At 35.6% G+C, this 22,282-nt stretch overlaps 1 protein-coding gene across 2 annotated transcripts in view; it reads right to left on the bottom strand.

Moving 5' to 3' along the window:
* The window catches only part of Lrrc69 (leucine rich repeat containing 69), a 102,272-nt gene that overhangs the window by 14,227 nt on the left and 65,763 nt on the right, over positions 1–22,282 (bottom strand). For both annotated transcript variants that reach the window (XM_003479980.2, XM_063256869.1), the window contains 2 exons: positions 6,924–7,025; positions 2,650–2,829 (listed from right to left, as the gene is read on the bottom strand). In XM_003479980.2, the coding sequence (XP_003480028.1) occupies positions 2,650–2,829; positions 6,924–7,025 (282 nt within the window). The remainder of the gene's footprint in view (positions 1–2,649; positions 2,830–6,923; positions 7,026–22,282) is intronic.

Below are 22,282 nucleotides of genomic sequence, written 5' to 3'. Positions count from 1 at the left end.
AATATTTAGTAATCAGTGATGCATCCTGATAAATTTTTCTAGTTGGTATGATGCACAGATATCTACTCACCTAGAGTACTCATTACTCATTAGAGACTATTTTTAATTTTTGTCCTGAAAAGTGATATAATCTCTCTTCATAAGCCATTTTCTTGGTTTTTGTCAATATCAAATTTATTTTTGACATGATGGATTTTTAAAGGCAAAAATAAGCAGTGAAGCCAATGGACTCAAATACTGGAAATCGGTGACTCTGAGTAAAGGATATATAAATGTTACCTACATTATTCATGAAGGTTTTTGTTGCTTTCTTTTTTTTAAATAAAAAGTTGGTGTAGGGATATCTTGTTCTTACTGAACTTCATGTACAACATGCACAAAATTTCATGAAATTCCAACAATTAACAATTTTCAAAAATATATCTCCAAAATATAAATAGTGATGATTTCACCCAACAAATAAAAATGCAAACCTATGACACAACTCATGACACCAGAGGAGATTCATCATGAGCATTCCCGGAAGGTCCCCTTGAGGAAGCAATGACTACAGGCAGCCTCCTCGTGGCTCCATAGATATTCAGGGATCCAACATGGTGTGTGTGTAGGAGCCTTTGTTTTGCTTCTAGCAGATACATTGGAAGCTCTTCACCATATGGATTTCAAGAAGCAAACCGATGGAGAGGAAACTCCCCGTGTTCTAACACAACCATGTGGAGGGTTCACTCGGGTTGGAAGAGAGAAGCCATGGGGAAGTGTGCATGGGTTGTCTGTCTGTACCACAGGTGGTTTACCCCTCCACCAGCCACCTCCTTTCCCTTTTACTATTATTTAAAACCCATCCTTGTCACTGAAAGTCATTTATTACTTCATATAGTCAGTGAATTATTTTGACTCTTTGCTTGTGTGTAAGTCACCAGTTGGCCTTGCTCCGTAGGCATAGGCTCCTTCCAACTGTAGGGATATACAGCTTATGGCCCTGTGGTCCTTGGACAGCCTTAAAAAGAAAGTGCAAGATTTTCAGCCCTGACTATACATTAAAATCAACTAGAAAATTTCATAAAAGTATGGATGCTTTGGAAACTAAGTCACATTCTGATTTAATTGAATGAGATAAATTACCTAATCTGGTGAGTGGCTGTTGAAAAGATCCACTGAAACAAGTGTAAGCAGATTCAATTCAGTTCTCTATTGGCACAAATACTACTGGAGCCCAATGACACCCTCAGTTATTACAAGTATAAGATTTAGATATCGTCAAGGATATAGTCAGGGATACAGCTTAGCGGCACAGCACCTGCCTCACAAGCATGAGGTCATAAGTTCGATTCCGAGTACCAAAAAAAAAAAAAAAAGTTAGATACAATTTGGAGATGCATAATCAAGATAAAAGTAGGTCAATATTATGAGCTCTAATTTAGTATGACTGGTATCCTTATAAGAAAGGGAAATTTGAACACAGATGCACATAAAAGAAAGGTAATAAAAAGACAATAGGGAAAAAATTTACAATTTACAATTCAAAAATCCTAGAATGAATTATTCCTCACAGTCCTTGGAAGGCACCAACCCCACCAATAACTTGATACTGGACTTACAGCCTCCAAAACTATGGGACTACAAATTTCTGCTGTTTTAACCACCTAATTTGTGGTACTATTACATTAGCTCCCCCAAAAAACAAATAGACTTTTATGTCATAATATTTATCCTAACTTAAAATTAAATGGCCATTTGTTTGATTAATGTTTCTTTCACCAGATGATAATCTTCAAAATGCCAGGAGGTGTATCTATTTTTATTAATATATTTACCATTATCAGCAACTATTGCCCTATACTAAGAGAGGTTGAGAACTCACCCAAAGTAGAAAGGAAATTACACTATCGAGAACTAGTGTGGGGTGGTCTAGAAAGGCATAGGCGAACTACAGACCTCAACTCAATCAGGCCTATGTTCTGTTTTCATACGACATGTAAGCTAAGAAGTTTACACATTTTTAAATGCTTATTTTTAAAAGAAAAATATAACATTAGAACATCATGTTAAATTTAAGTTTTAGAGTTTGTAAATAAAGTTACACTGCAACACAGTCACAGCGTACAGATGCATCCATTCTACAAAGGAGTGTTCCTTAATTGTGACGGAGACCACACTGCCTGAAATATTTATTATATGGCCATTTATAGAAAAAGCCTGCTGCAACTGGTGTAGAACAAGCTGTAGAAACCTGGAGGACCATCCAGGGGTGCACAACTGGGAAGGGACACAGTGTTACCGGCACACATCTCAGCATGTTTACTATATGGAAAATCATTATGCTACAAACTCACTAACACGTTCACTTTTTCTCAACTCAAAGCATGTAACAGACTACTGGGTACTCTTCTCCCTAAGGACACACAGCTCTGGTTTTACTAATGAGCCATCAACAAAAGGTATTGTGAATTAAAATTTTTCAGTTTACATGGAATTTTTATTGAATGCATGTGTTTTGATAAATGAAAGACTTTAAACATCAAATCAATAGATGATGATCATTACAGACACTCACATTTGCCTACTCAAAGTTAACAATTTTTAGATATGGATTTACATGGTAAATATGGGTTGACTGAGATCATATTCATACAAAGAAGTACTATTTACCTTTGATGGAGGAACAAAGTGAACACATTCCAGCCATATGGTTAAAAAGAATTTTCCACATATTGCACAGTTTTTTCCTTCAGAGATGATGTTCCTGACCTCTGGATACTGTTCTATGGCATCCATTAGAATAGGGTTGTTTTTGGCTAGCTCATTCATGACAAATCTTGATGTTATTTCCTAAATTAAAAAAGAATATTGTTTCTAAAATTATTTTCTAAATCTTACCTTACACTGTTTTCTATTTTACTCATACAAATTGTTGTCTTCTTCCTTACTCAGTTAAACTAAGATTCTGATATAGAGATTTTATATATATATATATATATTTTTGTTGTTGTTGTTGTTGGTACCAGGGATCGAACTCACAACTGCGCGCTTGCAAAGCAGGCGCTTATGCCCCAGCCCGATTTTATATATTTTTATATATGTAATTATGTTGCAAATGGTTGGCATTGTAAATACATTTTTCATTAATATAAGAAAGTGATTTCCATTGTAACAAATTTATGTTTCTTGTATATAAGAATTAAAATGATAATAAATTTGCATTAGCTATTTTTTAAAATTAGCTATACTTTAGGTTCAAATTTGGTACATTTCATTACAATAAACTAAACTGTACATACATTCAAATTGCACTTAAAAGATTGAATCTGCCATTTTTTTCACTAAGGTCTAATCTCATGTATGTAAAATGGCTCAGAAACCAGAAAGCCTGCATTGTCTGGGAAGTTTAGTAGGATTGTAGAATCCCAAATGCCCTCTATCACTGATTTAAAATCTCAAAAAGGCCCTCAAGTAATCTATCTGTTTGCACAGATAGTTTAAGTATGGCAAGTCTAAATGATTAGCTGCCTTTAGTATCTGCTAAACTCCACCTTACTGAAAAGCAATAAATTCAACTTGAATTAGATCTAACCACACCAATGTTCAGAAAATTGACTTTGTGTAATAATATAATACTAAATGCCAGAAAATATCTTAAGGAAAAAGAGCTACCTTTTATCAGGATCATCACCTTAAGCATATATATATATATATATATATATATATGTATGTATGTATATTAGCATTATATATAAAACACTATATATATATATATATATATGTGTGTGTGTGTGTAAGAATTAAGTCTTCATTGACCAATCAAAGTAAACAAACATTTGCCTTACTCTAAATGCCTCTCATTGTTGATGCCAGTAGCATGGAGTCCTTTATAAATGTTAAACAAGCACTACTTGAAATTTTAATAGTATATGGGGGTAGTTTATTTTATTTCCTGGCCAAAGTAAAAAAAATTATTTCCTAGTAGTATTAAAATAGTTCACATGAGGCTCTGATCAGAATTTTGGGGATTTACACACAGACAGACAGACAGTCATAAACTTTCACTTATTCTTGCCAATTAAAATATTTTTTCAAAATTCAAATAATAATAAAATTCTATGAATTGCTATATACTAGTTCCCTACTCCCCTGTCCTTTCTAATTAACAAGAATATGTGAAAGCTGTCTTCATACAACAGCCCTGAGTATGTTTTCCTTCAATGTCTGGTCCTAGTCACTGAAGCATTTTGTTCTAGTTGGTTATCTGACTGGGGTCAATGAAACCGATGCTTCTGCGATCACTAATGCCACCAGCACAGCTAAATCAGTTGCTGTACCCTTTCTTTCACTACCTGAGAATATAATTTGTGATCCTAAATAAAACATTCATTTCAGGGATGATTAGCTATGTGAATTCAGAGGCTAGGTCTCATTACAAAACCAGAAAACTCGGACAAGGAATAATAACTCACCTAAATAGGAGAGAGAAGAATTTGCTAAAATATATAGGACCTATAAATATGCTCATACACATTACTTTTTCTATTTGTGATTCCTGTATCCAAACACGTTTGTTGCACTTAATGTATCTCTTGACAATTCCTACATCAACCATTATTTACATTTTTCTACTTGCTGCCAATGTGTTACTTTAGGAGAATAATCCATACCATTAAAATATAAAGTAAATTTACTACTTGGAAAAGTATCTATAAAGTAAGATATTAGAACAGTAATAAATTTTATGACACCACTTATAGATTCATTCAATGCAATTTTTGAAAATATACAATTTAGTGATGCTACACACACACACACACACACACACACACACACACACAAAATTAACTCTTGTGCCCCCAGGCTTTACAGTTTCAAGAATCACATTCACCAACTTCCCACAAGAAATACAATCATCATGCACTGCAAACATGTGCTAACAAAAAATAAAAAAATAAATTTTAAAATGTGCTGGGGATTTAGCTCAGTGCAAAGACTCTGACTTCATTCCCCACTATTGAAAAAAAATCACAAGACAATATCAGTCTATTACTGTAAGTGCTGCCAATATTTATGCCCTTCAGGGTGCTCCAAAAGACTGTCATCACAATGAGTAAACTACTCAGCCACCCTCCTCCAAAAGCTGCAATATTCCCCAACCCAGGATTATCCTGTCTCCGTTTCCCTAACCTCCCTTCATCTGCTCTTTCAGAGGCCATACTGCAGTGTGGAGTTGAACTCCAGCTGCTTAAATTGGTGGCACTGTCCCAAGACTATCTCCGTGACCCTAAACAAGATATTTAACCTCTTTTGAACTCTTTATATGCCTATTTTTAAAAGGAACAGCAATTAAGACCACGCATTTAGGATTAGTAAAAAACATTAATCATTGTTAAGTATATATAATAGTCCTTTGTTCATAGTAAGCTTTAAAAAAGTTATTATCATTGTTCTGAAATTCTTGATGTAAAGGAAAAATGGGTTCTAAGGATTAAATGAATTAAACATTGCAGTTTTTTAATGATTCACCATTAAATTTCAAAAAAAATATTTTTCCAATATAAGAGTAGGAAATAATGTTGTATGTGGCAATAGTCTCCCAAAAGAAATTTGAAAAAAGCTCATCTGTGAAAGAAACCAGCTCTTTGGCCTACAAAGAGCTAATTTCCATATTGCCAATGACTTTGGGTTACAGGAATCACTTGCTGAGCCCGCCACAGTGCTTTCAAAGAAAATTCTAGAATTTAAGGCTTAGTTTAAAGAGGAATAATATGAACATACGCTAGAAGTTTATTGAGTATGATCATGATATCCTTGTTTATAATGGCCAAAAAGGCAAAAAAAATTAATAACCTAAGCACGTAACAGTGGGGAAACAGAAATATGACATATCGGAATAATATTAACTCACCAAAACATATCTTAATATGTGCTTAATATAAAAGATGTCAGGCTTTTTTATTGAAAAGAAATTCACAACATTTTCGGTGAAGAAACAAATCTTTAAAGGGTGTGTAAAGTTTCCTATGTATGCATAGGAAATTTAGAAGAATAAATATTCAATAAGAGTAGCTATATATATATATATATATATATATATATATATATATATATACTAAAATATCAGTACTGAGAATTAGCCATTGGCTTTTTTCTTACTTTATTAAATAATTACATATAACTTTCATAAGAACTTCTTTCTAAATCAGTTTAACTAATCTTTTTTTTTCATTATTTATCTGTATTTTTTAGGTTTTAATAATAAACACTCATTTCTTATACAGTGAGTAGAAGGGATATTTTAAAACCAACTAAGCCATTGAACAAGTTTTTTGTTTTCTGTAGTCAGGAAATTTAAACTCTATACAATTGTTGAACGTATTCCAACAATTGCACATGTTCAGCTCTAGACTGAAATAAATCGGAAAATTCAAAACTGTGATGGAGAATCAAACCAGAATATGGGAGGATCTTGTAATCTTTAACTCCTCGATTGTAAAAGGAACCTTGTAACATGCTTTCTTATTCCTTCTAATCTCATCAATTTGTTCTACTAAAGTTCTGGACCATATTCATTCATTCACAAGGGATACACACAAGTTAAAGGACGACAGAAATGATAAAGATCTCACTAAGAATAAGTCAAATGCTTCTCAGGTAATACTGAGAAAAATATTTAGAAGGTTAAAGTGAAAATAAATCCACTTTTTTTCTTTTCATCTAATAGAATATCTCCAGTTGCCTGTATTTAGTCACTCTGGAAATCAGGTAAATTAGATTCCATAAGTAAGTGGAAAAAAATAACATTTATGTATAAGATTCATATTGCCGGTGAACTTGGGTTACATTATTTGCTAGCCTGGCCATAGTGCTTTCAAAGAAAACTCTAGAATTTAAGCCATACCCTTAGTTTGAATACTCAGAAGAATGAGCCAAACCTTTACCTTTAGACTCCAAATGACCTCCCGTTGTTCAGCTACAAATGGCCGCTTCAAGAAGAGTGGGTTATCCTCACAGTAGAATTCCCTCAGCTTCAGATTCTGAAACTTTTAAAATAAAATAGCAACTGTATTGTACAACAAAACAACAGACTGAACTTGTAAAGCTATGCCTTCGATATAATTAGAATAAAATTATTTTGCTTGAAACTTAACATTCTACATTAATATTTTGAGTGAAACATACTTTAGTCTTTAGAAGCATAAGAATTATAATACTGCCATAAAGCTGTATGATTCTAAAGGTCACATCCTCAGCACTAAACAGCTGAGAAAGCCGGCTTAGGATCACAGAAGTGATCAGTAACTGTTATAATAAATAATAATGACATGGGCATTTTGTTTTAAATTTTCCTAGAAAATTTTATCTTCAGAACACAGTACACTCTAAATCTCAAAGATTGTTTATTATCCATTTATATACAAAGAGAACAGAGAAAACATGGGAACATCAAATGTTCTCATTGTAATCTCATTGTAACTGTGGGAAGGATAAGAAAACTGAGTAGGAAGGAAGAGAACAGGTGAAGAAGAGAGACAGAGAAGAATGTACAGGTCAAAACAGTCTTCTGTGAAGAAAATCTAACCCTCATAGAGCCTGTCACTTCAGTAGAAAATTAAAGTATTTCTTTATATCAGTATTATGCTTTGCTGAATTAATGAACTGAAGAGTTGGTTGTTTGAAAAAATAAAAAAATTCATAAGCCCCTAGCCAACCTTATCAAAAAGAAGAAAGGAAAACTCAAATCCACACGATAAGAAATTAAAGGGGTAAAATCACTGCAGATGTAGAAATTCAGATCATCATTACCTACTTCAAATATCTTTACTTGCAGACATTGGAAAATACAGAGGAAATGGAAAGTTTCCTAGAATTATATAAACTATCAAAGCTGAATCAAAAAGATATAAAACTTCTGAATAATTCAGTTAATGAAATTGAAAATGTAATAAAAAACATAACAATAAAGAAAAACCCAGGTCATGCTGAATTCTACAAGAAATGTAAAGAACATTTAATGCCAATACTCCTCAAACTCTTTAATGAAATTGAAAGGGAAGTAATTCTTCTTAAATCATTTCTAGAAGCAATTACCCTGATACCAAAACCAGAGAAAGGTCCAATCAGAAAAAGAAAACTACAGGCCGATCTCCCCTAATGAACACAGATGCAAAAATTCACAATAAAATACTAGCAAAGAGAATGCCAGAAATCATCGAGAAGATTGTATACCATGACCAAGTGGGACTCATGCCAGGAATGCAGGGATGATTTAATATATGCAAATCAGCAAATGTAATGCACCATAATAACACAGCCAAAGACAAAACTCATGTGATCATCTCAATAGATGCAGAAAAAGTTTTTGATAAAATCCAACACACATTCATGGTAAAAACACACTAAAATCACAATAGATGTCCACTATCACCATTAATATTCAATACAGTTCTGGAAATATTAGCCAGAGCAATTATGCAAAAGAGAGAAATAAAAGTGAAAAGATACAAAAGGAAAAAGTTAAATTATCATTATTCACAGATGATATGATACTCTACATAGAAGACCCCAAAACCTCCACCAACAGACTTCTAGATGTAATAAACAAATTCAGTAGTATAGCTGGGTACAAAATCAACACTCAAAAGCCAATAGCATTCCTGTACAACAAACAACAAACTTACTGAGAGAGAAATTAGAGAAACCACACTTCCCAATAACAACAAAAAAATGAAATATTTAGGAATCAATCAGACAAAAGGAGTAAAAGATTTATACATTGAAAACTACAGTACTCTGAAAAAAGAAATTATTTGGATATCAGAAAATGGAAAGTAGGAAGAACCAACATCATGAAAATGGCCATAATCCCAAAACTGTAATACAGATTTAATATAATTCTGATCGAAATACCATTAGCATACCTCACAGATCTAGAAAAACCACACCTAAAATTCAACTGGAACCATAAATGACCTAGAAGAGCAAAAACAACACTGGACAACAAAGGCAAGGCAGGAGGCCTTGCCTGACCTGAAATTATACCACAAAGCTGCTGTAATAAAATCATCATGGTATTGACACATAATCAGACCTGAAGTTCAATGGAACAGAATAGAAGTCACAGACACAACTACAAACATACCTAGCCACACTATCTTTGACAAAGGGGCCAAACATGTTCAGTGGAAGGATGATAGCCTCTCTAACAAGTGGTGCTGGAAAAATTTTCACATGCCCAAGACTTAAACTAGACCCATACCTATCACCGTGCACTAAACTAAAGTCACAGTGGATCAAAGATCTAAATATTAAGACAGAAGCACTAAATTTACTTCAAGACAAAGAAGGTCAAAATCTCAATAACATAGAGGTAGGCAGAGAGTTCATGAGCAAAAACCAAACTGCATGGGAAGTACTTCAAAGAATCAACAAATGGGATCTCATCTTACTAAAAAGTTTTGCATATCCAAAGTAATCATCAACAGAATGAAAAGAAAAACCACGGACTGGGAAAAGATTTTTACCAACTGTCACTCTGACAAAGGACTTCTATCTAATAAAGAACTGAAAAAAAAAAAAAAAAAAAAAAAAAACAGGCCTCCCAAATTCAAGGACCCAGTCCAAAAAAGGACATCTACGACGAATGCATAGTTCTCAGGTAAAGAAGTTCAAATGGCAAATAAACGTATGAAAAAATGTTCAACATCATTGGCCATTCGAGAAATGCAAATTAATACAGCACTGACTGTATTAATACAGCATCTCACTCCAGAAAAAATGGTTAACATCAAGAAATCAATGAATAACAAATGCTGGGAAGGTTGTGGGGGAAAAAGGCACACATCTGCATTGTTGGTGGGAGTGCAGACCTATAAAACCACTGTCGAAATCAGTGTAAAGGTTCCTCAAAAAACTAGGATTAGAGGTTCCATTCGACCTACTTATTCCCCTTCTGGGTGTTTTCCCAAAAGAATTGGAAACATCATACCATAGCAATACATGTTTGTTGCACAGTTTGTAACAGCCAGATCTTGAAAACAACTCAAAAGTCCATTAATTGAGGAATGGATAAAAAAAATGTGATATTTTTACATAATGGAGCACTACTCAGCTATAAAGAAGGATAAACTAGAGGCTTTTACAGGTAAATGGATGTGACTTGGGACTATACTCATAAGTGAAATAAATCTCACATATGTAAACACCATATTGCTTCATTGGTGTAATAAACTGAAAGTAAATGAGATCTAAAAGTTACAACAAATATAATGAAAGGAAAGAAACTGCTCAAAGGGCAATTATATTGTTTGATCAATTTTGCATTCCTGTATTTGGTAAGTTGAGCAACTAGTTTGAAGACAACACTACACAATAAAGCCACCATTGTTAAATTCCTATCATCTTATTTTGAAATCCTATACATTACTGTTCTGCTGCTGTTGTTGTTGTTGTTAATGATGTCATCATTGTTTGGCTTTTGTTGTCGTTTTTCTTTGTTTGGTTGGTTGCTTTTTTAGTTTTCTGTGTTTTCTCTTTTAAAAAAAATATGGCTTTGTTTCCAAGAACCTATGTGGCATTTAAAGTTAAACGAATTTAAGAGGCTGTTTTTCTGAGCCAAAATATCTGCTATAAAATAGGTACATTAAGAACCTTTCTTCAATAGTATGGTGGTAAACCAGTTCCCTGGAAGAAAGAAAGAGAAAAGGGAAGGGAGGAAGAGAGGAGAAAGGGGAGAAGGAGGAAGGGAAAAAAGAGAAGGAGGGGTTTGCCGTAATGAGCGGTGTGTGTCAACTCCATGGCACACATACTATGACAAGTTAATTCAAGTCACTGAGCACAGAGCTGGAAAGACATTTGTAAAATTAACACTTGTGAGCCAGAAGGAGCTGGCTCTATGACATCACATCTCACAAAATTTATGGGAGAATTAGAGATTTCTGGGGCTTCAATCCAAGATTTGAAAACTAGCAACCACATAACAAATTAAAAATAATAGATTTAACATGTCTTTCTGGTGGATGATGTCATTAGATTTCAAAAGTTACAGAAAAGTTTGTCAACACAAACAAGATTGTTAAATAAAATACAAAGCTCATATTCAGTCCTGGTCTCACAGGACATTCTAACTTCCTGAATTCAGTTTCCTATGTTACCATCTCTAGGAGAAAACCTAGAGAGTTGAATCCAATATCAACCATTAGTCTACTAAGTGTGTTAAAATTAAAAGGGACCTTTCTTGTTCTTGTTAATGCTCTATATAACCATCATTTTTTCCTTTCTGTTCTAATGAGTATTATTTCAAAGCATCTTGGTTTACAAATGTAAAATGTATTTTCAAAGCATCTTGGTTTACTGATGTATCATGTAAGACTTATTTCAAGTTTGACCTTAGTTCAAAGGATATGCAGTGGTCTTTAGAGTCACATTTCCCTTCCTTTGTATCCTGTCACTACTCCACCATCAAGCATGGTGAAAGTTCTGCACATTGCTAATGCACTAAACAAAATAGATCAGAAAAAAATTTATCTTAATGGGAAAAATTCAATAGCATGTGTCTTTCAGCAGGTAAGTTTCAGTAACTTAAAGTCACCCGATGCCTCAATGTCTCCTGTTATCATACCCCTGGAGTAACCACTCAAATATCCTCTTTTTTATGTACTACTTGGTTTAGTTTGTAAAGAGAACAAAATTCTTCACTATCATGGTACCGTAGTAGTAAAATCAGCTACATTCTTCTCTGATAAGAGTTTTTTCAGAATCTTAACGCATGATTAATGCATGTTAAAACAACCAGTTCAATGAGTTTACTTTGAATTGAAACAATTTTACATACCCCCACTCTGTTCCACAGACATTTCTGGTTGTCACGAATAGTAGGGTGAGTATTACTGGCATCTAATCAGTAAAGGTTAAAGATGCTATTGACTATTCTAAAGTAAACAGGATAGCCCCCCAATAGACTCTGGCCAGGCTTGCACACGGACCCCCAACTAACCCCACACCTGCGGGTTCTGCACCTTGGCCACAGCTACCCACCAACTTGAAGCCAACTGCACTTTTCTCCTCAGCAGGGGTCAGCAGAGGTGCCAACCACCCAACCTGATGGTGGATGAGGCCAAAGCCCAGAGAAAAAAGCTAAGCCCTGAGGGTCAGCAGACCCAGGGAGAAATTATGGACCTAGCCAGCAGCACTAGCCCCAAGAGGAGCCCACAGCTACTGTAAACTATAAAAATAGTATGGGGTTTGATGACAAAAATGACTTCTTCACACCAAGTTAGCTGGAAAAAATCCCACTGCAGTACCCACCACATTGCAAGAAAGCATTTAATCAGACGCCATTTGAGGAAGAGATTAAGACTGAGCCACAGAACAGTTATAGAACAATCATCACCCACACCAGATTTTTCACTGTGTCCTGTCAACTGACCCTCCTTAAAACTTGTCGAATTCATCCTGTTTTTTCCATCCCCCTCGTCCATTTACCATCTCTGTACAGTCTCCTCCTACTCCACTCTGCAACCCCGTCTGGACAGAGTCTTCTGTTATATGAGTGATCACATTAATACCTGACTTCAGTGCAAACCTATGCTCCCTAAGTGGTTTTGTAAAATGAAAATATATTCATAATGTAATTCTATTTAAAACATTTCATTATTCCCTATTGTTAAGACACTAAATTCAAAAGTCTTCATGCGTCACGCACAGCTCTCCTCAACCTGCTTTTCCAGAACATGAAAGTGTGTTTAGAGATCTCACAAAAGGCCTGTGATTTATCTCACAGTTATTACTCATGCTATACCTCTTAACCACTTCAAATCTGGACCATCCTTTTACAACTAATATCACACGCACACACACACACACACACGCACACACACGCACACACACACCACTTTTTCTTCACTTTGGCTAAGAATAAGCAGCTGAAGTCCCCAAGCCTTTTCTGCTTCAGCACCATGAACCTTGAAGCCAAAGGAACACTGTCTCCACATTTATTTCAGTTCTCTTGACTTAAACATCAGTGAAGAAAGAAGGGCTATAAAGTGATCCTAACCCTTCTTTCAGCTCCACTTCTACTCCTGAGCTACCTAAGAACTAGCACCCAAAAAGGCCTATGCTCCCAGTCTGTCTGTCTGTCCCACTCCCAACAGTGTGAGCTCATTACAGTACGCACTGGATCACATGGCTGTCCTGCTCAAAGCATTCAGTAGTTTTTCACCTCATGCAAAATTAAATTCACTCTGACTTTTAGAGCTTTGTAACTATTTGTACCGTTTGTACTTTCTCTTTGACCTCATATTTCTCTCTCTTTCTTTCACGCACGCGCGCGCACACACACACACACACACGCACACACACAGAATAAGGTTGGCTTTCTTCAGCAGTCTCTACCTCGGGGCCTTTGCATTTCCCTCTCTTGTTGGTTCACTTTAGATTCAGATTTGTCCCTACCTTTAGAGTCACATTGTAATGAAATAAGGTATGTGTGTGTGTGTGTGGTTTGCAAGAGGAAATGCTCATAACCCTAAAAGCTAAAATACAGACAAGGGTTCATTAATGTACAAAAGTAACAGGAAGGCCTTCGTATGTCCATGAGATACATATCTTAGCCAAGGAAAATGACTCAAGACATACACCAATCGAAAGACAGTAACAAAATACAAAAATTTAAAGAACTCATTACTTTTGCCTGTCAAAAATGCAAAGAATAAACATTAGAATATCCCCTGCTTCATTGCAAAACAAGATTAGGAAATCTGTTTAGAAACAAATTGGCAAAGTCATTAAAAAGCCTGAAAACTATCCCTAACTCTGGCTGAGTAATTATTCTAGAAATCCATCCAAAAGAAATGTTTTGGTTTTTGTTGCCTTTGTTGTTGTTTGGTTTCTCGAGACAAGGTCTTGCTCTGGAACACAGACTGCCCTTGAACTCACAGATGGCCTGGAGCTCAAGATAACCCTCCTACCTCAGCCTGCAGAGTGCTGGGATTACGAGAATGTACCAGCACACCAGCAAAAGAAATGCTTCAAATGCAAACAAATGTTTATGAATAAAATGTGTCTCCTAAGAGTTATTTTTTAAACTGGAAAACCTTTTTCTGTATTAACAAATGTATAACAAACTCTGCTGTTTATGTGAATCCTCTGTTGCTCTGCCTAATTACTCGCACTGTATTCAAAACTTAGTCCTAGGTCATTTCCACATTATCTTTCCCTGTCTCTGCCCCTGAATGAACTAGTGGTGTTTGCTGAGCTGCCCTCAGGGCAGCCAGAATTCACTATCAATTCATCAGCACCAACTTCCAGTGTGCCCTCAGGGCTGCTGACAAGTCTGCTGGAGCCAACACACTCTCCTAAGAACATTTTCTTTACTGACTCACAATTGCTTATCCAATACTAAAATAGTTCTCCTTTCACATTCTCAATTAATTTCATCTTTTTTACCTGAAGGAATTCTATCCATATTTATGACCATCTCTGTGCTGCTGACTGGTACCAGACCCTGTTGCCAACTGCATATTCAAAATCTTCATCTGGATGCCTTAAACACACATCCAAGCCACTTAGTCAAAGATGTTACTCATGATTTGCCTCCCTAATTTGGGTCTCTTTCTAGTGTTTTCCATCTCAGCCCATAAAAAATCACTAGTCTATAACCATTTCCAAATTTCTGATAAGTGCAGTTAAATGATACAATCTACATAAACTACAAAGTATGCCTATGATAAAATAAACAAGTAATATATTATCATAGCAGGTATTCAATGAACAATTTTAATCACCAATGATTTAAACATATTGTCATAGTCACTTTTCCCCCTGATTGAAATAGGAGGAGAGGTTTATTTGGGCTCACGTTTCAGTCCAGGCTTGGCTGGCTTTAAGCAGCAGCAGCATGGCAGAGAGGTCTCGTGAAGGACACCGGCTCACATTATAGTGGACAGAAGGCAGGGAGCAACAGGGGAGGAGCTGAGAAAGGAAATATAACCTTCCTGGTCACACCCACAGGGGCCTACCTCTTCTGACCAAGCCCTACCTGCCAACAGCAAATCAGCAATAGGGCCCCTATAATTCAATCACTTTCCAGAAGTTCCAGCTTTGATTGCATGAGACTGTAGGGGGACATCTAGATATAAACCATACCATCCTGCTCCTGCCTCCCTAAAGAAACAATCTGTAAAAGTTTCCAAAGCCATAACTGCTCTGGCATTGCTGAAAAGTCCAAGTCCAAAGTCTTCTCTGAGACAAACTCTTAGCTGTCAGCCTCTGTATAAATCAAAAAGTTAAACACTGTCAACATATAATGTCAAAGACAAACATTGCTATTCCAAAGGAGAAATGAAATAGAAAGAAATGGAAGCAAAGCAAGCCTGGAACCCAGCAGGACAAACACTAAATCTTGTAGTTTCATGTCCAATACCTGGGGCAAGTTGTAGGAAAATGCAAACTCCAAATGGCTTGGGTAGTCCTAAGTGGAGTATTTTGGTTTTTGTATCCCTTATGGCTTTTTTCTGGGGCTGGCTTTGCTCATTCCTGGTAGCTTCCCTCAGGCAGTCCACATTCCTGGCTTTCTGCTGCAATTTTGGCTTTGTATTCAGTCTCATGGACCTTCCTTGCAGGGACACACTAAAAGGCCTCCTTCTGAAGCCCGGGCCAAAGCTTCCCAGACATCAGAGCTCTTACATTGGATGGCACCAACGTCTATCTACCACCAGCTCAAACAGTAACAAAGCCCTGTTGAATTGTGGCTGCAGAGATCTCTACCTGGACGGCTGAACACTGTGAACTAAATTCTGGGGAAACCAATTCCCTGAGCAGCCTTTTTAAAGCAAGACACTCTGGAGATCTCCTCAAAGCAATGTTTTTTAGATTCTTGAACCATTGAAGGAGGAGCCTTACCTGTGACGCCATCAAGCCATGTTTTCTGTTGTTTTGTTGTAAATTACTTGACTTTGTATTAATGCTAAACTTTCAACAAGCAGCTTACCTGTGTTCCATTTTTGTTGATGATTTCTTCTTGACAAAATTGAAAGCTTTTTAAATGTCTTTTTTGCTCTTGGTTTTCAGTATAAACCTGGATAAAAGCAGCAAGCTGTATTCATGCTGCAGCCTGAATACTAGGCTCCCTTGAAATTTCTTCCCCCAAATTAATTAGTCCATCATCCTTAATCTCAGTCTCCCAAAAAATACCAGAACAAGAACAAAATGTAGATAAGTTTTGCCAAAGCAAGACAAACACAGCCTGAAGTCTGTTAATGGAGTACTTTTTTCTCAACTGAAACTTTCTGAGCCTGATCTTTTCCATCTGCCTTTATATCAGCATTCTGATCTTCTGAGATCCAACCAGTATCTCTCATCAAATTCTGCTTACAGTATTCTGCTAGTGTTTCCAAACTTTTCCAAACTTCTGCAAAGCAGTTTCAAAGGGTTCTGAATCAGATGGTCAAACAGTATCACATCAATGTCCCCACTGCTGGCGTGTGTATCATCAGCCCCCTTTTCTCTGAACCTGACACCATACAAGATCTGACTCTCCCCTAAAGTCAAAAAGGCCATGAACAGCAAAGGTTTTGGATTCAAGACATCAAGCCAACCATGACATCACAACTAAAAACATGAAAGGGGACTTGCAGAATGATAGCACTCAAGGTGCTGAGGCAGGAGGATTGCTTTGAGTTTGAGACCAGCTTTGGCCATACAATAAGTTCAAGGTCAGTTTGAACTACATAGCAAGACCCTGTCTCAAAAACAAACAAACAAACAAAAAAAAACCAAAAAACCTGCTTCACAAAGTGAAGGAATAATGATATGGTTATGTTCAAAACAAATGGGAGTATTTTGAAGGGATCTGATGACCATACATCCTTTGCAGTAATAATGCTTTAAACTGTATTTAGTGATCATACTTCATACATAAGTGATCAGAGAAGATTCATTTAAAAAATTGTGCTTCACTGGCAAGAAGTAAATACACAAATATATAAATAGTGGGTATATTCAAAATACATGTAGAGTCATCCTTTAGAGCATATGAGATTTGTCACTCCTCCGCTCAAAGGACTTACAGTGGTATCACTTCTCATTCAGGACTTAGACCTTGCTCTGAGAGATACTTACAAATTAGTCAAGGATGCCCGAACACATACACTAAAACCACCAAACTATTTTTACTGCTCTTGAGCCATACTTCCCCCTTCCAAGTACAACCACTCCCTTGAGGATACTTAACACCTAGAGGTATTACTCTTGCCTGAAAATATAGCTGATTGAATCAGGCTTTGACTCTTGAGTCAGAGTAAGCCAATCATAGCCCGGCCTCAAGTTCTGATTCAGTCATCTAGATTCAAAAGCATCGGGCTAAGTATTTACTTTTGTTTGGGAATTTGATCCAAGAAATATGGAAATAATTTTCCTTTATTTCTGGAAGTTGAGATAGAACAGGTGTTATGTCAGAGGCTGGAAAGCCCACACTGGGTTATGTGTATATTAAATCTGTAAGGGAATGGAAATGAGAGCTAAGCAGAGAAAGCATTTAGAATATGGGTACTTATATCAACAAACATCACGACTGAAAGGTTAGTGCTGCTGAGGATTCTAGGTCCTCCTTGAACTGAGAACCAGGACCCCTAAGGTTTTATCTATCTCATTTAATTCCCTGTGAGATTTTCCTTACTCCTCTTCCCATACTTTAATTAAGCTCCATTTACATCGCAATAAAAAAACAAAATAAACATGCACAAAAATTTCAACATGTGATAAAATTCTCTTACCCAGCCCATAGAAAACAGACAAGTCTCTCCGACGTTTTTGGTCACTCCGAATAACCTCCATTTGTGCTCTCTTGCGAATTATGTTTTGCAAAATATGAAGTCCTCTTCTCCCTTCTCTCAATATAGATAAGTTTTCATTACTTATTATCTTACTCTTTAGAAATAGCCTTCAGATTTTGAGAGCCAATTATGTAACTAGTACCTCGCTACAGGAGCGAGAAGCCATATACCTCAGAGATATTCTTTCACACATATATTAAACCTCCTAGACCTGGTCACAGAGGAAAGCCCGGAAGAAGAAGCACTTTCTTCAAGAAGAGCTGAAGAAATAAAAAAAATTGCAACATCTTCCCTTGGATAGCCTACGATACAAAGTAGAGAATTCCATTTTTAAATCTATTCAGACTAGGCAATAATTCAGAACAGTGAAGTAGAAGACAGTCAAAGATTTTGTAAAAGCTGTTCATGGTTTGAAAACTAATTGTGGGATCTTTGGTCTTCCATTTTTCTTATCCTGACAGGAAATTAAAACTTGAGTCACCAGATTCGTGATGGGAAGTACAGAGAACAAAATGTCAGTTTGTAGCTTCTCACTTGGCTTCCATCCACACAAAGTCCCGCTATGATTTTAAAGAAAGTCTCTGAGAGGCATAGCATTTTTAATTCTACACAATGTAGTTTTGTTCTTTATTCAGATTAGTCATTGCTATTTCAAAGGACTCTTGAATGCTTTTCTTCATTTTTCCTTTAGCTACTAATAAATAAAAAAACAAAAGGAAATCTCAATTTCCCAGATTTTCATGTAATTTAATCTATACTTAATATTAGGGAAAGTCTTGGGCATAAATCCAGGGAAAGGTTCAAAGCCATTTCTCCCACATAACCTTTCTGAATATCTGAGCCTGTCTCTCTCTATGAGTAGAATATAGCACTTTTCTCACTGAAAGGTAAAGATGAAATGAGACGTAAAGAATTTGGTAGATTTTAAGGCATATTTATTGTTCTTTTTCAATAGAAAAGAATTGTTTGGATCAGCAATTGTTTTTTCTTCCTTTTCTCCATTACTTTTATTATATGAATGTCTGTGTGCCCTTTCTTCCAAATTTCATATGTTACAATGCAGTCACTGATGTGATAGTATTTAGAGGAGGGTTTGGGGGAAGTATGCCTTACTACACTGGATGAATGCTCCTGTCCAGAAGACTTAGGAAGCTAATTCACACTTCTGCCAGGAGAGTACACAGCGAAAAGGCACCATCTTGAAGCAGAAGGAAAGCCTTGCCAAATCTGCTAGTGCCTTGATATTGGACATCACAAATTTATCAACAATGTTTGTTGTTTATAAATCACCCAGTGTAAGGTATTTTGTTATAGCAGCCTGAAGAGACAACAACAATTACTTCACTTCATCTCTACCAAGCAAAGCTGAAGGTATTTTTATATAATGCAAGTGTTTTAGTTAATAAAAACAAATACATCCAGTTTCAAAATTATAAATTTCAGCACATTCAGTTATCTCCTTCATGATAAAACCTAGAAATGATAAGAAGATACCATTAAAGGAAGTAAATAACCACTTAAAAGACAGAGGGAGAAATTTTCACAGGAACAGAAATCATGTGTAGACAGAATCAAGTGAAAAAGGAAGCATCGATCCAAAATTAACGTCAACGCTCAGGGAAAAACCCCACTAAAAAATAACAGGGAATTTTATACCCAGAGTCAATAGAGGACTTCAGAGGAGAAGGGGGATGATCAAGGAACAGCAGACAGACAGACAGACAGACCACTGTACTTTCTCAGGAGCAGACAACACCACGGATTCAGTGATCTATTCTGCCCCCCCTGCCACTACTGTCCTCTCTTCCCGAGTCCAGCACATCCCAGGGCTGGTGAAAACGGGCTTTGAACAGAGAGAAAGGGAACTGGGCCCTGTCATAGCTGCTGGCACATGTCAAGCATGTTTGTGCTGTCACTGACCTGAGCACCAAAATTTTGTTCTCTGCTACAAAAGGAACTTCAAAAATAGCTGCCAATCTTTCAGGGAACTCAAGTGCTCCAAAAGTTTTTTAAATTTGATATTTAAAAATAAAATCACTAAATAGATAGTGTTAACAATATAGTATTTAAAGCAAGGAAGGGTGTTTGTAGAAGAAGTAGAACAAGAAGAAGCAGTTAAAACTTAAAAATGTTAATTCCATAAGATTTGTGAAGCAAAATTTGATAGCATTTATAAAACCAATAAGTATGTTTAATTGCTGATCTAAACATCTAGAAATATCTCCTAAAGGAATCATTAATGGTATATGTGGAATTCATAGAAATTTTACTGTTGAAAGAAATCTGAAAAATCCTGTCAAACAGTAAACTTTCAGGACCAGAGATTTAGCTCAGCAACACAAACACCTCCCTGGCAAGCACAAGGTTGTGAGTTCAATTCTTGGTACCAATAAATAAATTTTTAAAATAGACTTAAATTATATACATATTTCAATATTACACAGCTATCAGAAAGGCTGATATAAGATTATACTTTAACTAATGGGGAAATTCATTAAAAGTTTAAAAGGCACATTATAAAACATTTATATATGAATGATCCACCAATGTGTTTAAAAGATTCTACTAATACCAACATATGAACATCTGTAAATATTTCATTTTTGGAATAAATCCTATACACGTGTAATATATAACTGATACATATATATTTTAGAAGCTGAAACACTATAAAGAAATAAATTAATATTTTGATGGGTAGACCCTGTTACCTGAATGTATGGCTAATTTTATTTTTCCATTTGATTTATTTACATTTTTCAAACAATACAGTGACAAATTTTTAAGTTTTTTCAGGAATAATTAAATTTATATCACTGATTTTGATTACCATATCAAAATACAAATTTAGGAAACAGAGATATAGGAGATAGACATTTCCTATACTCAGTTATAATAATGAAAATACAACTCTCCAATGTACAGTTTTCCCAGGACTAAAAATATCACAAGACTTTCAAGAAAGCTATATCAACATCTACGCTGATTCTAAGGTTTTCTCAGAAGTTTGAAAGTTCTCCCACATATCTGGGCCATGAGGTAAAAAATAAACTTTTTCAAGTCCTGTGCTGGTTTTGTGCTTTTTTTTTTTTTTTTTGGAAAGATGATAAAATTCCCAAGGAAATTAAAATTAACATACGGAGGAAGTAAAGAAAATTCTTAGACATTACAATGGCTGGTGTCTTTTTTAAATAAAGCTCAAGCCTACCTCGAAGTGTAAAAATACATACAAAGTATTTCTGATGTTAAAATTTCCTAGGGGATGGAAGAAGTTATTAGAGAAAAAGGAAAGTCTTAAAATGTACCTGGTGAGGACAAAATAGAGAAAATAAGAAACACTATTTCAGCTATGGGAACATAAAACCCAAATCCGTTTTTATTTTTCCCAGACACTTTCTTTGGATTAAGATAGGTGACAGAGAACCTCAGCACTGATTGCTCTTTTTTTAGTTAAATGCACATATGTAAAAATGTATATAGATATGTTTCCTTCAGGAAACTCTACAGATCATCTCTTAAATTATTTGTTGTTGTATTTAAATTTCTATATCAAAAGAGATATTTTATAAAATGCTACATTTTTTTCTAAGCATTAAGTTATTACTGCTTTTGTTTTTAAATATAGTTGTGTGAAGCTTTAGTGGAGTGTGGACTGATAGCTATTAATGCTAGCCCCATGGTTTGACTTTAATTTGAATTAAATTATATTTAATTTGATCCTAAAATCACTCATATTGCTCTGACTCCATTTATAAAGAACATGTCAGGGGCTCAAAAATACATAACATTCTTTATTACTTGAATCCTTTTTAAAGGAACATTTTTAAAGCATAGTTTTTCAAGTTATGACAGATATTTCACATAACTTGTCTCATTTAATTCCCATTACTCTTCTTATGCTATTTTTTTTTTCCTTTTAGGACTAACTTGCCACATTAGACCTAAGAAAACAAAACAGATGACACACAACATGTCATTTATGTCATGTAGTAAGTGTCTGAGGAAAAGCAGTGGAGGAATATCATAGCCATACGATCAGCTGCCAAAGATTCGGCCTTCCACTGTCACACTTAGCAGGCAGGATTTTCATTGCTTGTTACCGTTGGTCCCAGACTGTTAATTCTCAGTCAAGTCCAGGCAGCAAAAAAGAAGAAAACGCCGAGGAATTAAAGGTAAATTCTGTCCAATTTTATTGGGAAAATGCAAATTTTCCATTTGTTTTTCTCTCTGGTGACATTAGGAATGTGACCATTCCCACTACAAGTTCAGTGGCGAAGGAGCTTCAGTTACCCAACGCAGTTGCCAAATTTGCTCTTGTGCAGTTTTTGAGTCTGTTCGATCAGGTCAGCCCTTCAGAGAGCCTTTCTTGGATGCCCTATTTGCAGCAGCCGATCTTTCATTTACCTCGAATTCCTTTGTATGAAGCTAAAGCACTGAGTATAAAGCAGGGCCCAAAATATACATCTTTC

The sequence above is a fragment of the Cavia porcellus genome, unplaced genomic scaffold (assembly GCF_034190915.1).
Source record: "Cavia porcellus strain 051 isolate PalLab524CR breed Dunkin Hartley unplaced genomic scaffold, mCavPor4.1 scaffold_10, whole genome shotgun sequence".
In the NCBI taxonomy this organism is placed as follows: Eukaryota; Metazoa; Chordata; class Mammalia; order Rodentia; family Caviidae; genus Cavia; species Cavia porcellus.
The sequence above is the reverse complement of the archived record's forward strand: the minus strand, read 5'-3'. Positions and strand labels throughout refer to the sequence as shown.